The sequence below is a fragment of the Chrysochloris asiatica genome, unplaced genomic scaffold (assembly GCF_000296735.1).
Source record: "Chrysochloris asiatica unplaced genomic scaffold, ChrAsi1.0 scaffold00039, whole genome shotgun sequence".
Taxonomy (NCBI): Eukaryota; Metazoa; Chordata; class Mammalia; order Afrosoricida; family Chrysochloridae; genus Chrysochloris; species Chrysochloris asiatica.
The window spans coordinates 10,795,906-10,813,861 of NW_006408557.1; the positions used below are offsets into that span (position 1 = coordinate 10,795,906).

The window sequence follows — 17,956 nt, forward strand, 5'->3', positions numbered from 1 at the left end:
TTTCCATCCTGTCTAGACGGGACTGGTGAAAGGAAATGGGGATAAGACGCCTGTGGTTCAACAGTGAATAACTGCTATCAGGACTGATTGTAAATGTTACAAATGTAAAGGAAGATGTTTTGTAACTAAAAGAGGAGAGTGGTTGATCTTGCAGTCTAGGAGCGGAGGACCCTGGGACCATCAAGGGAGAAGAGCTGATGGTGGGATGCTATCTAGAAAAGCAGGGACACCAGAGATGGAGGCAGAGACGATGACATGACTGGGAGAGATGGAGCGGCTGGGGACTCCAGACTCAAGGAGGGAGAGGGGCTGTGTGCTGGTGGTCGGGGGGCTGGTGTGCAAGGTATGGTATATACTTGGGTTGTATGAATGGTTATATATTCCTGAGTGCTACGGTATATATCCAAAAAAAACAAAAGACAACAGAGGGCTTGGATGCAAATCCTGTTGAATGATAATGCACAGAGGGGATTGGAATCATTGCAATGAAACGAAATACAGCAGAATGGATTTAAAGCTGATGCTATCCATGTATATTATCACTCAATTCACAATAAAAACTTAAGATAAAAAAAAAGATTTACAGCCCTGGAAACCCAGTCGCTATGCATTGGAATTGACTCCATAGCACACAACCACCACCATCACCAGCCTAGACTTTCACGTAATTACATATAAATGGAATTCTACAGTATGTAGCTTTTTCTGCCAGGCTTTTTTTACTTAGCATCATGCATTTGAGATTCATCCATGTTGTCATTTTACTGCTGATTAATATTATGTTTTATGGATAAACCAATTTGTTTTTCCAGTTACCTGCTGAAAGAAATTTGGATAGCTTCCATTTTAGGAGAATTATGAACAAAGCTGCTCTAATTGTGCATGTACAGGTTTTTGTGTGAACATGTTGGTATTTCTCTTTGATAATTACCAAAGAGTGGAATTCCTGGGTTATAAGTGTATGTTTAACTCTTAAAGAAACTGTCAAACTGTTTTCCAAAATGGCTATACCAGATTTCATTTACAGAAGTAAAACACTAATTCTACTTGCTCTATATCTATGCCAGGACGTGGTAGTGTCAGGTTTTTTAATGTAAACCATTCTGATTGGGAAACACAATATAGTTAAGACATCAATATTATCCAATGCAATCTATAGATGCAATCCTAGTCCAAACTCCAAGAACATTCTTTACAGAAATAGAAAAGTCAATTGTCTATTTTACATAAAAAGGCAAGAGGTCCCAAATAGCCAAAGCAATTTTGAGAAGAACAAGTTAGAAAGACACACACTTATTGTTCCCAATTAAAACAGTCTGGCACTGGTATGACAACAGACTAATGGAATAGAATTGAGAGTCCAGAAATAAACCCATACAGCTGATTTTCAACATGGGAGTTAAGTTCACTCAATGGACAAGCAGGAGTCTCTTTAATACAGTAAGAAAATTGGATTTCCACATGCAGAAGAATAAATTAGGACCCAGGCTTCACACCATACACAAAAAAATTTCAAAACGAATCAAGGGCCTAAATGTGAAAATTAAAGCCATAATAATTCTTAGGGAAAAAATCAGGGATATAGCTGTAGGACCTAGCTTTAAACAATGGAGTATCAAATATAACAAAAACAGTAACAACAAAAGACAAAATAGGTAAACAGGATCTCATAAAAATTAAATACTTCTGTTCATCAAAGGACTTTATTTAAAAAAAAAAAAAAGTAAGACACCATACAGCTTGGGAGAAAATTTGGGAACCGTAATTGAACAAGGGTCCAATAACCAAATATATACAAAACTATAACAAACAGACACACAACCTAATCTATAAATTTTCAAAGGACGTGGACAGACATTTTAGCCAAAGAGGATACTCCAATGGCCAACAGTACTTGAAAAAATGCTCAATATGATTAACCTAAAAATATATATATTGCTGTTGAGTTGAGGAGACTCATAGCAACCTGTTTTATGGATAAACCAATTTGTTTTTCCATTCACCTGCTGAAAGAAATTTGGATAGCTTCCTATTTGGGGGCATTATGAATAAAGCTGCTCTAAATGTGCATGTACAGGTTTCTGTGTGAACATGTTGGTATTTCTCTTTGATAATGCCCAATGAGTAAAATTCCTGGGTTATATCATAAGACATATAACAGTATAGAACTGCCCATAGGATTTCCAAGGCTTTAAATCTTTACAGAAGCAGACAGCCATGTCTTTCCTCCGTGAAGCAAGCAACTAGTAAGTTCAAATTGCCAATCTTTTGGTTAGTAGCTAATTGCTTAACCATAGCCCACCAGGGCTCCTTCATTAAACATCACCAACCATAATTGCTGGTGTTACTGCCGTCTGCCATTCATAGTTGTCTCTATAGGTTTCCGAGGTTGTCAATCATTATGGGAGCAGAAAGCCTCATCTTTCGCCCGTGGAGCTGCTAGTGGATTCAAACTACTAACTTGTAGTTAGCAGCCCAACGTGCAACCCTATATCTCTGAGATACCACTTCATACCATAGGATAGCTGTACCACATTTTATTTATTCATTCATCCACTGATAGCATATTGGATTACAAGCTGGGTTGCTAACAGCAAGGCAAGCAGTTCCAATCTACCAGTTGCTCCATGGGAGAAAGATGACGCTTTTACAGTCTCAGAAACCCTATTAGGGGTCACTGTGAGTTAGAACCGACTTGCCTGCACACAACCAACCATCGTTCATCTACCATCGGTCACCTAGGGTGCTTCAAACTTTTAGCTATTATGAATAGAGCTGCAGTGAACATTGTTGTACCTGTATCTGTCCATGTTTGGGCACATATACTTAGGAGAGGAACTGCTGGGTCTTATAGTAATTCTATGGTTTAATTTATGTATCACTAAATTGTATAGCTAAAAGTGTTGAGTTGGTATATGTTGTGTTACATATATTTTTTTAACCATTCTGATAGGTATGGGGAGCCAGTCCCTGGGTGGTGTAAAAGGTTAAATGCTCAACTACTAGCCAGAAGACTGGTGGTTCAAACCACTTAGAAGCACCTCAGAAGACAGGCTTGGTGCTCTGTCTCTGAAAATCACACACCTGGAAATCCCATGGAGCCATTCACATGAGTCAGAATGGAGTTAACAGCAACTGACAACAACAAACATGGAGAGGCATTGCACTGAGTTTTTCATTTGTAGTTCTCTAATGGGTAATGCCATCACTTGCCTATCAGTTTGTCACACTGTAGTGGCTTGTGTGTTGCTGTGATGATCAAAGCTATGCCTACAGTATTTTAAATACCAGCAGGGTCAGCCATGGTGCACAGGGTTCAGCAGAGCTTCCAGACTAAGATAGACTACAAAGATGGAAAGGCAAATCACTTCTAAAAGGTTAGCCACTGAAAACCTTATAAAGAGTGCTGGAACACTGCCTGATATAGTGCCAGAAGATGAAACACTCAGATTGGAAGACACTCAAAATACAACTTGGAAAGAGTGGCTTCCTCAAAGTAGAGTTGACCTTGATGATACAAATGGAGTAAAGCTTACAGGACCTTCATTTGCTGATGGAGCAAAACACAAAATAAGAAAAAAACAACTGTAAACATCCATTAACATTAGCAACATGACATATACAAAATATAAATCTAGGAAACTTGGAAATACTCAAAAGTTAAATGGAATACATAAAGATCTATATGGACTGGTATTAGACATTTTAAATCAGGTAATCATATAATTTACTATGCCCAAAATGATAAATTATAGAGGAATATTGTCAAATTCATCATCAAAAAGTCCAGCCCAAGATCTATCTTGAAGTACAATATTGTCTGTGATAGGACAATATCTAAATGTCTACAAGGAAGACCAGATAATAGTCAAATTTACACAGCAACTACTAAAGACAAAGATGATAAAATTGAAGAATTCTACAAACCTGTTCAGGGAACACAGTGGCTCCTTGATAAGATAAGCACTGGACTGTGAACCACAAGGTCAGTGGTTTCAGGCCCCAGCTGCTCTGCAGGAGATGAGGCTTTCTATTCCCACAAAGATTTATAGCCTCAGAAACCTTATAAAGCATTTTAAATGGATCCAATGACACTTAACAACAACAACAATCAACTTCTTCAATCTGAAATTTATCAAACATGCAATCAAGATTAAGTGATAATTACTAGTGATTGAAATGTGAAAGTTGGGAACAAAGAGGAAGGATCAGTAATTGGAAAATAAGGTCTTGGACAGAAATAATGCTGGCGATCACATGGTACAATTTTGCAAGACCAGATACTTCTTCATTACAAATACCTCTTTTCAACAACATAATCTATAAGCTGAATATACATGTGGACCTTACCAAATGGAATACACAGGAATTGAATTAACTACATTTGTGGGAATAGACAATGGAAACGCTCAGTATCATCAGTCACAACAAGACCAGGGGTTAACTGTGGAACAGAATATCAAAAACTCATATCCAAGTTTAGGCTAAAGTGGAAGTAAATTAAAACAAGATCACGACAGTCAAAATATGACCTTAAGTATTATTGTTGTTGTTAATTGCTGTTGAGTCAGTTCTGACCCTTAGCGACCCTGCATAGGTTTCTGAGGAGCGGATGGTAAGCTTGAATCGCTGACCATGTGGTTCAAACTGACTTGGCAGCTCAGCGCACACAGCACCACACCAGGAGTCTGACCTTAAATATACTGCACCTGAATTCAGAAACCATCTGAAGAACAGATTTGATGCATTTGATACTAATGACCGAATTAGGAGCTTTGGTAGTGTAGTGGATTATGAGATGCCCTGCTAACTACAAGGTCAGCAATGCAAGTCTACCAGCCACTCTGAGGGAGAAAGTTGAGGCTTTCTGCTCCCATGAAGAGTTACAGAGTCGCTGTGAGTTGAACCAACTCCATGGCACACAACCACCACCACCAGGCGAGATGGGGCATGACATCAAGAACACCATATCTGTACAGACCCTGGAACTGCTCGTGAGCATAGAGAAACTAAAGTGACAGGAAAATATGAGGATGCGAAAGAGCTGAACAGAAAATTTCAAAGGGCATGTCAAGAAGACAAAAGTCAAGTATTAGAATGAAATATGAAAAGCTCTACAGTTAGGAAAGAAAGAACACACTCAGTATTTTTTAAGCTGAATGAACTGAAGAAAACATTTAAGCCTCAACTTGCAATACTGAAGGATTCTATGGTGCAGCACTGTAAGATCAGCACTGAACTGCGAACCACAAGGTCAGCAGTTCAAACCCAACAGCTGCTCCTCGGAAACCCTATACAGGGTCACTATGAGTTGGAACTGACTTGACGGCACGTAACAACAACACGGGTGCAGGAAGCATTAAAAGGCAATGAAAGGAATATACAAAGTCACTCTACCTAAAAGAGTTGATTTTTATCCAACCATTGCAAGCGGAAGCATATGATCAAGAACCAAAGGTATTGAAGGAATAAGTCTAAGTTGTACTGAAGGCAATGGTGAGAAAGAAAGATCCAAGAATTGATGGAATTACAAATTGAAATATTTCAACAAGCTGATGAAACCCTGAGGTGCTCACTCGTCTATTCCAAGAAATTTAGAAGACAGCTATCTGCACAACCCATTGCAAGAGATCTACATTTGTGCCCATTCCAAAGAAAGGTGACTGTTAATATCACCTACAAGAAAAATATATCTGACGATAATTCAAAGACTGTTTTGGCAGTACATTGACAGGACACTGTTAGAAATGCAAGCTGGATTCAGGAGGGAACATAGAACTAATACCATTGCTGAAATCAGATGGATCTTGGATGAAAGCAGAGAATAACCGAAAGATGTTTGCTTGTGCTTTGCTGACTATATAAAGGCACTCCATTGTATGGATCATCATAAACTATGCATAATATTGTGAAGAATGAGAATTCCAGAACATTTCATTGTGCTCATGAGAACCTCACACAGACCAAGAGAGCAAAGAGATTTAGAATGATTTAAGTCAAAAGAAGTGCATGCCAGGGTTGAATCCTTTCACAAAACTTATTCAAAATGCTGAGTAAATAATTGGAGAAGCAGATGCTACTCTTAAGGAAACCTGGCAGCAAAGTGGATTATGAGCGGGGCTGCTAACGGCAAGGTAAGTAATTTGAATCTACCAGCTGCTCTACTGGAGAAAGATGAGGCTTTCTATCCCGTAAAGATTTACAGCCTCGGAAACCTTGTACAGGGTTGCTATGAGTCGGAACCAACTCAGTGGCACACAACCACCACCACATTATATGAAGAAGAATGTGGTATCAAAATTAGAGAAAGGCATAATCATTTACAATCTATGATATGCAAATGACACAAACTCGCTTGCTTCAAAGTCAAGGAGACTTGAAAAACTGATGAAAATCAAACTCTACAGCTTTCAGGATGGATTGCACCTTAATGTAAAGAAAACAAAAATCCTCATAATGTGACCAATAAAAAACATCAGAAAAAGACTGAAGATATCAAGAACGTAGTTTTGCTTGGATCCACAGTCAATGCTAATGGAAGCATCAGTCAGGAAATCAGATTTGCATGGGCCAAATCTGTTGCAAAAGGCATCTTCAAAGGGTTAAAGAGCACAGCTATCACTTTGAGGACTACGGTGTATCTGACCCATGTCATGGTCTTTTCAATAGCCTCATGTTGTTGTTGTTATGTGCCGTGGAGTCGGTTCCAACTCATAGTGACCCTGGACAGGGTTTCTGAGGCTGTAAATCTTTACAGGAGCAGAAAGTCTCATCTTTCTCCGGCGGAACAGCTGGTAGTTTCGAACTGCTGACCTTGCGGTTCATAGCCCGATTCGTAACCACTACGCTACAGCCTCATAGCCATGTGAAAGTCTCGACAACGAATAAGGAAGAACATAGACTGATTGATGCATTTCACAGCATAGAGACAAATGGCAAATGAAGAATGTAATGGTCTTTCTATATAATTTTATACTATTTATCCTATAACTAAAATGTTACAGAATCATTTTCTTTGGATGCCTGCTGGTTAAGATAGTCAAAAACTGGGGAAGACTGGGTTGCTTAAATCTGGACTTGTTAAGACTACAAAAATTTCAATTTTCAGCAAAACTGTAAAAGAAGTGAAAAACACATAGGCAGCTCTTAGAAGACTGGTTGGTTGGTTACGTGCCATGGAGTCGATTTTGACTCAGTGACCCTGTATAAGGTTTTCAAGGCTGTAAATCTTTACGGGAACAGAAAGCCTGGATTTCTCTTCTCTCGTTCTCTCTGTGTGTGTATGGGTGTGTACACGGGAATCATTAAAACTGCAGAGCTCTTACACAACACTGTTCTCTGTACTTGATTATGTTCACTTATTTATTCCTCCAACAAGCCTGAGAGATTTGTTGTTGTTGTTGTTGTTAAGTGCCATGGAGTCATTTCTGACTCATAGTGACTCTGTACAAGGTTTCCAAGGCTTTACATCTTCGAGGGAGCAGAACACTTCATCCTTCTCCGACAGAGCGGCTGGTGGGCTTGAACCACGGACCTTGTGGCTTGCAGTTATTATCTCTACTTTGCAGACAAAAATATGAAGGAGAGCAAGACCACTAAGCAATTCCTTTTCAGAACCTGGATGTAGTGCCAGAAAGCTTGGCTCTGTAGTCTATGCATGAATCTTAGAAATATAATGCAGGGTGTGTGTGTGTGTGTGTGTGTGTGTGTGTGAAAAAGTAGCATATAACATTATTAATAAAAAGCTAAAAAACAAAGAGCAAATAAATATTGTTTCGGCTCACAAGCATATGTGGTAAAAATACTAAAAAAACAAAACAAAGGCATTATTACTTTGGATATTGTTCTATTTCTTACATTGGGGGTAAATTTACTGGAATTCGTTTTATTATTGTACTCTTTAACTTAGCATAGTGGTTACGAATTGGCCTGCAAACCGCAAGATCAGCAGTTCGAAACTACCAACTGTGCTGTGGGAGAAAGATGAGGCTTTCTGCTCCCGTAAAGATTTACAGCCTCAGAAATGCTGTACAGGGTTGCTATGGGTCAGAACAGACTCCACGGCACAGAACCACCACCACCACTCCTTAACTTACATATGTGTTACAGCTTATCTTGTGTATATTAAATACTCTGTAAAATAAATTTTTTAAACATTAATCAATAAGGTACCCAAACTTCTTAACTTACCCGGGATTTATGACATGTTAAAGGTAGATAAATCATTATTTTACCAAAGTAGACACAATTCAACCAGGGATGGTAAATATTTGACACAAGTACTGTCCCTTCCTTTTGTATTGGACACTGGACATTGACATGCTAGGCTTCCTCCTGTACCCGGCCACTAATTTAAAACTCTTTTCATTCAGTACTCAGAAAATTCATGATTAATTATGAGCAGGTAGTTGAGGGTGCATATCAATTTTGTTGGAGTTGGTACCACCATCATCAATGTGCTAACATCTTCCTAAAAGTTCTTTTAGGTAGCAAAGTCTGAGATCTCTCAGTATTAACTTGGTACCTCTATTTTAAATATACAATTACCTGTTAAGTTTGAAGCATCAGTGGGACTCAGTTGTAACCATTGACGTGCATCAGAATCAGCCACATCTGTGGGAGTGTTCAATTCTGGGTCCTCTTCACAGCTCTGCCAGGCACTCAAGGATAGCTCTGCTTCATTGGTATAGCCCAGAGGCGTATCGCTAATGACACTTTCACCTGGCACAATGGAGAGAATCAAAGCTTGAGATAACAAATACTGATAATCACAACAGTCACAATCACCGATATGCAAGTGACGAAACTCTTAAAATGACTGACAAAAATGGTTAAGCATTCACCTACTAACTAAAAAGTTTGTGGTTCGAATCTATCCACAGGATGCCCTGACAATCTACTTTTGAAAGGTCACAGTCACTGAAAACTGTACAGGATGTAGGTATACCGTGACACACAGGGGATTGGTTTAACACCTAAACAGCTGCTGATATAGCAGGAAATCACTTGTTCTGTGGCTTTGGAAGAACCTGCAGAGAGGCTCAAAAGATGCCTGTATGGGACTTTCCGTCAACAACACAAAGCTTCTATGAACAGGGAGTTAATAGTCATTACAAGCTTCACAACATATCATCACACAAGTGTCACTCTTTGCAAGGAGTCTGCACTGACAGTTATTCCTACACACACATGATTCCATCAAGTCACTAACTTTTCTACTGCTACTTATTCACCAATAAAATGGGGAAGGTAGAGGAAAAGGGTGAGAACTGATTCCATCACTAACAGAAATTTATTCTACTGGACAAAAGAGTCAAGGGACACCTTGAGCCTGGTGTCTAGACCTAGGTCAGATAAATCATCCAGGATGACTGGGAGTGACAGATTCTGCTAAAATAGATTTTCTCCAATAGATATTCTCCTCCTTTAAACCCTTTGATGTATTTGTCATGATACAATGATGCCTTAAAAAATTATTAAGATTTACAGGGCAATTTGGGAGTTCTGGTATAGTGCAGTAGGATAAGCACTGGACTGTTAACAACAAAGTGGGTGGTTCACACCCACCATCCACTCCTTGTAAACTCAATTCTGGGTCGCTAAGAGTCAGAACAGACTCAATAGCACTTAACAACAAACACAACAACAGGGTTATTTAGTCTGACACAAACAAACCTAAGTAACTCTGCTCCTCTAAATCTGATATATTTCATAACCCTTTCTCTCTGTTCACACCTCCAAATGGTCTTTGTATCTGTCACTCTTCCAGGCTCACTTCAGCTAATCTGCTGTCCCCTGTTTATTCTGTTTTAGTTATATGCCATCAATTTGGCCTCCAACTCATAAATACTCCATGCACAAGAAGATAAGGTTTTCACTGGCTGATTTTCAGAAGTATATCACCAAGCCTTTCTCCTTAGTCTGTTTATAGTCTGAAAATGCCATTGAAACCCATTCAGAAATGTAAACACACATCTACACTGAAAGATGAGTGGTGGTTGCACATGAGGTGCACTGGCCAGGAATCAAACCTGGGTCTCCAGCAAGAAAGGCAAGAATATTGTTGTGCTGTTAAGTGCTATTTAATCAGTTTCAACTCATATCGACCCTGTATAGGGTTTCCGAGGCTGTAAATTTTTGCGTAAGTAGAAATCTCATCTTTTGCCCACAGAGCAGCTGGTGGACTTGAACCATCAGCCTTGTGATTCACATTTCAGTGTTTAACCTACAGAGCCACCGCACTCCCAAGAACAAAATAAAACACATTAATTCTGTATTTGGGTGAACACAAACCATATTTCCTGAAACTTACTCTTCTGTCTTTCACCACATTTTTCTTGTTTCTGCTGTAAAGCATCTTTTAAATCCAGTTCAACAGGGCTGCTGCTTCTTTGAACTAAGATCTTTAGACAAAAAGAAATACTACATTTGTTACAGGAAATTTTTAGTATTTATAAGATCATTAAGTTTCTAGTCACCAATTCTAAAGAAGACAAACAAACAATAATAATAGGAACAAAAAGAGAATGGTTTACATTAGAAAGATATGTGTTCACAAATTACTATAACTGAATTATAAATTACTCAAGACCTGAAACTTTACATTTAAGGGCTTTACTTTGTCAACTGACATCCAGTTAAACTGATATATTATAAAAAGGAAAAAGTATAGGAAAGCAGTATATTGTAAAGTCCTACAGGGTAGCTATGAGTGGTAACCGACTTGTCGGCACTTAACAACAACCAGTTACTCAGGAGCGTAGAGGCTCTGGGGGATAAACACTGGAGTGCAAATCACAAGGATGGTGATTTGAGTCCATCAGCTGCTCCATAGGAGAAAGATGAAGCTTTGTGTTACCACAGAAATTTATAGCTTAGAAAACCCTCTATAGGGTCGCTGTAAGTTGGTACAGACTCAACAGCACTTAATGACAACGACAAACCAGTTAGCCTCGTTAAATACACAGATATACTTAATATAACTCTCCAGAAGGCTTGTTAACCCATTGTTGGAGAATGTAATGACAGGAAGGCACAAACTCCACTTAGACCTAAATGTTTACTTAGCATTGTTGTTGTTGTTGTTAAGTGCCGTTGAGTCGATTCCAACCCATAGCAACCCTGTATAGGGTTTCCAAGGAGCAGCTGGTGAGCTTGAACTGCTGACCTTGCAGTTCAAACGGCTTTACAGTCTGGCTCATTAACCCACAGCGCCACACCAGAGCTCTTTAGCATGTTGTTAAGGGCCGTCGAGTCGATTCCAACCCATAGCGACCCTGTATAGAGTTTCCTAGGAGCAGCCAGTGAACTTGAACCGCCGACCTTGCAGTTCAAATGGCTTTGCAGTCTGGTACATTAGCCCACAGCACCACACCAGGAATCCTACTTAGCATAGTCCTGGTTAAATGTACCACATGTACCACAGGCTTTTCTGAACAGTGCTTGTATTAAATACAGATAAGTAAAACATTCTAAGACGTTCTGCTTCCTGTAAGAATTAATAACTTACTTAGACATATGACATATACAAATTATACAAAATCATTACAATATACTTAAAATATGCAAATAAGTTCTATAACAGGTATATAGTTACCATCACTGGTCCACAGTTTCAGGAGAGCCAGTTCAAAATGGCAAAAGCCATGAAGTGGTAGAGAATAGGAAGCACGGTCAAAGCAGGAAGTTGGGCATAGTGACTACAAGTTCTATGTATAGGGAAAGAAGCCCATTAGAGAAGGTAATGCAGGGCAACCAGATAAAGAGGAAAAAAGAAAACAATGCATATCTTCTAAAAGAGGCAACTGAGAGTGGGCCATTGACATTAGAAATTTTGACTCAATAGCAAAATGAACAATGATATGTTCCAGACAATACCAGACTGTGATTAAAAATATATCTAGAAGGATGCCCTATGGGACAGATTAAAGTTAAGAAAATTCCTTAACAATGATTCAGGAAAAAGAGGATGAAGCTTTGATGATGGAAGAGAAGAGATAAGTAAGAGAGATGCTACAAAATTCCAGGCAAAGTTTAAAATCAGCTATACATATCATAGAAAAAAATTAAATCACAAAAGGATATGTTTCTGGAGAGCCAGGAGAATGATGGTGTCAAAGGAAAACAGGCAGGCAGGCAGGAAGTAAAAGAAGAATCTGAGAAAACTTACGGCATTGAATTTTCAACTATGGGCTGGATATCCTAAAGGGAACAAGGGACTGAGGTGGCAATGTAGGATAAGCACTGCATTGCAAACCACTAGATCAATGGTTCGAGTCCACCAGCTTCTCTGTGGGAGAAACATAAGGCTCTCTGTTCCTGCAAAGATTTACAGCCTCATAAATCCTATCATTACTCAAGTATCACTATGAGTCAGAACTAACACAATGGCTTTTAACAACACCACCAATAAGGGAACAAAAACCCAGGATTGGCGAGCTAGAGGATAAAGACAGGAATAAAGATTTAAACGTAAGGTTCTTTCTGCATACTAGATTTTTTTTTAATCCATAGGAATTAATTGATTAACGAAAAGGATATCACAGTTTTAATGAAGAATGATACATATTTAATGTGTTCAATGGAAATATGCCCAGGATATTTTCTAATTAAAAATCAGAATGCAGATGCTTTTGCTTCTGATCAAATGCAAGACTAAGTAACTTCTAGCTATAGAACTAGATCCTATATAAATGTTTGGCTGCAACCTGGGGCATCCAGAAAATAAAGGAAACCTACAAGTGATCTACAACGTTGCCCGAAGTGAGCAGAAACAAGGGCAGTAAAATAGGACAGCCCTGAAGGTCAATACCAATGTTGTCAACCCAGTGGCAAAGGGACCAATCGTATGTGGCAAAAGGACCACAACACCAGACTGAATGTAGTGCTCCCTGCTTCATGAAGAAACACATGCAAATTTTGTCTAGATAAAGCATCATCAACCTACACATTCAGGTTTTCTGTAGATTAAGAATAGACAAGGTGAACATAATCAAAGATCACCAAACAACCAAGCAAGTAATCACCACAAGAAGCTTCAAAAACAACATATGTAAGATTGAGATCTTAAAGGGGGACTTCATAAGACAATCAGATACAGAATTTAGAATTGTAATTTGTGGAATTTTTAAAAGAATGAAAGAGATCACAAAAATGAGCAAGCAATAAGAGAGTATTAAAAATTATTTGTTGAAAAAGCAATTGAAGTTTCAGAAGCAAAAAGCATAATGGTTTTTAATATTTCGATGTAAATATTAAACAGCAAGCTAGATAGGAGTAAAATAACAATTATTGAAATGGAATATAAGGGGGCTTCAAAAAGTTTGTGGAAAAACCCATGTCTTTCAATTCTATTTTTCCATGAACTGTTTGGAGCCCTTTTATACAAAGCTGATGAAGCTACCCAGTATGTATGTACTCAGAGAATAAAGGAGGATAGAAAACACAAAAGTGAGTTTAAGACACATGGAAGACAGAATGAGAAAGTCTAATATAATTTTACCCAGAGTACCAGAACAAAAAAGAGGCAGTATTTGAAGAGATGATTATTCAGAATTTTCCCAAAACCATGGAAGACAGGATATAGTGCTGAAATCAAGGAAAGGCTTCTGGAAAAAGAGGTATTAAGGCTTTTTACACTTTTCTTTCCTCCTCTCCCGTCACACCCTTTCTGCCCAGCCCAGACACCTTCAGGCAGGTGGGAGCACACCCCCAAAAGGATCCAGTGCTGTGCTCAGAGTACAACTTTCCCATGGCACAAAGAGGAAATCCCTGAAATCAGTCCCACAAGCTAATCCTTTGTCTGCTTCTTATGACATCTGACTCTGGGACTTAGCCCTAAAGCTGACCTGGGCAGGAGCCTTTATTCTGGCCCCACCTAACAAGAGACAGCAGGCCTGGACATACAGCCAAATCTTATTTGCACCTTGTAAGGTCCCAACATAAAAGGCAAGAACCAACACCAACTACTACATACAAGGACGCAGCTATTTTGAGAATTATGCTGTACATACACAGATACCTAACTGACCTTCAGAGATAAAAATAGTGGACAATCTTTCCTCCATTCATTTCTCAATATCTATATGCACACCTCCACGGTGCTGACCAAAGGAGGGGCCAGAGCGAGTGGACACACCCCTCCCCACCAATGGAGATTTCTACTGTGCACACACACTGACCTGTGCAGCAAAGGCTACTAGACAGTCAGCTACGGTTTTATTTTTGTTGTTGTGTGGTGCTTTTTGTCTCTGCTTTTATATTGCTTCTGTTTTTTGGTCCTTTTGGTCTCACTTTTTTCTGGGGGTGTAGGTTTTCTCTCCCTACTGTTATCCAAGAAGAGGCAAGCTACAAGCATATAGCCAAGCTACAAGCATACCCCATAATATTTCACCATCCAGATAGGAGCCAATACTAGCTAGTAGACATTACACAGATAGCCAACAATTGCTAAGCTAGCTTGCAGCTGAGTAATACGAGACGTGAAAAGGCAAGCCAATCTCCAGATCACATCCACCAGGAGAAACTCAATAGCATAACAACACAGCAACATACATTCATTTAATCATTGAAAACACATCTAACTATTGAAAATATCCAAGAAAAAACAACAACAAAAGATCTCAGCACATGCCCAAAACCAGAAAAGAGTAACTGAGACAAATGAGCTGGAGGCAGACATAGTCTTCCCATTAGAAGAAGAGCAGGCTTTGGATCTGCCTGAGAAGGAATTCAGAAGAATAATATGGAAAAAAAATCCAAATACTCCATAGAGGAGTATAGGAAAATAGGGAAGAAGTCAGGAAAGTGCTACAGGAGCACTCAAACAAGATAGATATAGCACTGGAAACAATTCAAAACCTGCCAAAAGAGGATCAGATGAATAATAATACAATATCAGATATGGACAATACACTGAAAGGGCAAAAGAATAGAAGTGAAGAGATGGAAGCCAGAAATAATGATCTGGAAGACAAATCTCTCAATACTGTTAAGACAGAAGAGCAAGCAGAAAAAGAATGAAAAAAATTTGAAGAGAGTCTAAGATTCATGTTGGATACCATAAAGAGGAATAACTTAAGAATTATTGGCATTCCAGAACAGGAAGAATCACAGAAGTCCACAGAGGAGATAGTTGAAGAGTGTCTGAAAGAAAATTTCCCTAACATCTTGAAATATGAAAAGGTAAGCATTCAAGAAGCTAAACGAACCCCAGGCAGGATAGACCCCAAAAGAAAATCACCAAGACATATCATAATCAAGCTCTCCAAAATCAAAGATGAGAGAATCCTAAAAGAAGCCAGAGAAAGAGTAGTGTTACTTACAAAGGCAAGCAAATCAGATTAAGCTCTGACTTCTCAGCAGAAACCATGCAGGCAACAAGGCAATGAGGAGACATATATAAAAGAAATAAACAGCCAACCAAGAATCATCTACTCAAAAAACTGTCATTGTTGGTGCAATCAAAACATTCCAGGATAAACAGAAGCTAAGAGACTTTGTCAAGTGCTTCAAAACATCCTAAAGGGAGATCTTTGGAATGAAAACCAACAAGAATAGGCAATAACTACAGGTTGACAGACGTGATAACATCACACAGAACTCAGTTGACAGAAGCAGAGTTTAGAACAGAACAAAATTACAAAAACGAATTCAGAGCACCTGTGAGGCCAATCAAATATCAAAATAATAATAATGTCAAAGAAGAGAAAGATATAGAAACACAGATCCAGGTGGTGAGGACATCAGGTAGATTGCAGGATACAATAGACTGTCTTAAAGGGAGGGAAAAGTTAGTAGACTACAGGGTAACTTCAAAGAAAGTTAATACTTCATAATTTACCATGAAAATGAAGATCCAAGTAGAACAAGGAAACATTAAAACTAAGAAAAAACTGACAAGAAATAGCACAAAAAACAAATTCAACACAAGAAGGCGTGAAGAACAAAGAATGAACAGCACCACAAAAAAACGTAAATGACAACAATTAATTCATACCTATCAATAGTTACATTGAACGTCAAAAACAATGGAAGACAAGTATCTGCAAGACACATATAAAAAAATAAATAAATAAATGGATGAACCAAAAGGAACCTTTACCTACATATACCATAAAGAAATTGAAAAAAATAACAACAAAAAGGACAGAAAATCCTGTTGCCAATGCGTCAGTTCCAACTCACTGGAACCCTATAAGACAAAAAGGAACTGGCCTATAGTGTTTCCAAAGTTATAACCTTTACAAAAACAGACTGCCACATCTTTCTCCTATGGAACAGCTGGTGAGTTCAAACCACCAATCTTGGTTAGCAGCTGAGTACTTAACCATGCATCACAAAGTTCCTGAGGATAAAGAACAGAAAGGAACGAAAACTAGACATGATAGATATAAAACTTTTCAATAGCAATAAAGGAAAATAGGTTCCATAATAAGGGGAAGTAGAGAAGAGGGAAGGACGAGACTAATTATAATGCTGTAGTAGAATCCAGAAAGAAACAAAATAGCCAACACTCTAGGTAAACAGTAGCAACATGAAACCTTATGTATTCAGGAAACAGTATTATATGGAGAGCCGAGCAAAAGCAAAACTGTAAATCAATAAAGAAAAAAAAAAAGGGTGGGCCTGGGATAAGTGGGGGGAAAAAAAAGAACATGGATCCCTACCTAACTCCATAAAGAAAACTCAATTCCAGAAAGATTTAAAAAAAAAAAAAAAAAGTATAGCAAAATTAAAACATTTGCAAAAGAAATTAGAAGATTTTTTATCCTTATGGAATAGAGTTTTAAATTTTTTAATAAAACCCACAATGAACATCCACAGAAGTTGTTGTTCTTATGTAGCAAAGAGTTGGTTCCGACTCATAACAACCATGTATAGTGCTTCTGAGGAGCAGCTGGTTCCTTGTGGTTCAAACTGACTTTGCAGTTTAGTGCACTAACTGGCAAAGCCACACCAGAAATCAAAGGAAGTATTGTATTACACAAATATATTACAAAATATCTCTTTAAAGTGTGAAAAAAAACAAAGATGTAATTTGAGGACATTTCAGTGGCCTCATCTGCATCAACAATGAATAAAGAAGACCTAAGAAGAATTGATGACTGTAGAATAATTGATGCTTTTGAGTTATGGTGTTGGAGGAGAATAGTGAAAGTGCCATGGGCTGCCAAAAGAACCAGTAGATCTGTGTTGGAAGAAGTGCAGCCAGAGTGCTCCTTGGAGGCCAGGATGGCCAAACTTCATCTCTCATACTTTGGACATATTGTTAGGAGGGACCAGTCACTGGAAAAGGGTATCATGCATGGTAAGGTGGAGGGTCAGAGAAAAGAAGGAAGACCCTCAGCGAGATGGACTGGCAAAGAATATTGAATATACCATACACTACCAAAATAACAACACATCTCTGTTGGGAGGAGTTCAGCACAATATGCCTTAGAAGCTAAGATGGTCAGACTCTGCCTTACTTTGGACAAGTCATCAGGAAGGACTAGTCCCTGGAAAAGAACATCATGCTTGGTAGAGGGTCAGCATAAAAGAGTAAGACCATCAATGAGATGGACTTACACAGTGCCTGCAACAATGGGCTCAAACATAGAACAACTGTGAGGATATGACAGGACCAGGCAGTGTTTGTTCTGTTGTACACAGGATCAGTGAGTTGAAACCATGGTAACTAACAAGAACAACTAACCATAAAAATAACTGACTACTGAGTAATAACAATTTAGAATTTCTGATCATCAAAAGACACTGTAAAGAAAATGAAAAGAATAGAAGAAAATATTTGTTATAAACATAACCAAAACAAAACCACTCGGCAACCTAAGACAGAGCCATTGCCATGCTGCAATGAGTTTCGATGATGGGTAAGACTGAGGAATTCGCACTGACCGCCTAAGACAGGCAGCGTCCCTTAAACAAATAATAAATAAGGGGGAATCTGATGCAGACC

At 38.6% G+C, this 17,956-nt stretch overlaps 1 protein-coding gene across 1 annotated transcript in view; it reads right to left on the reverse strand.

The window, feature by feature from the left end:
* Positions 1 to 17,956, reverse strand: part of RALGAPA2 (Ral GTPase activating protein, alpha subunit 2 (catalytic)) — a 535,657-nt gene that overhangs the window by 304,121 nt on the left and 213,580 nt on the right. Inside the window, exons 19-20 of the mRNA XM_006860649.1 lie at positions 10,313 to 10,403; positions 8,548 to 8,721 (exon numbers count right to left, since the gene is read on the reverse strand). Coding sequence (XP_006860711.1) covers positions 8,548 to 8,721; positions 10,313 to 10,403 — 265 coding nt within the window. The remainder of the gene's footprint in view (positions 1 to 8,547; positions 8,722 to 10,312; positions 10,404 to 17,956) is intronic.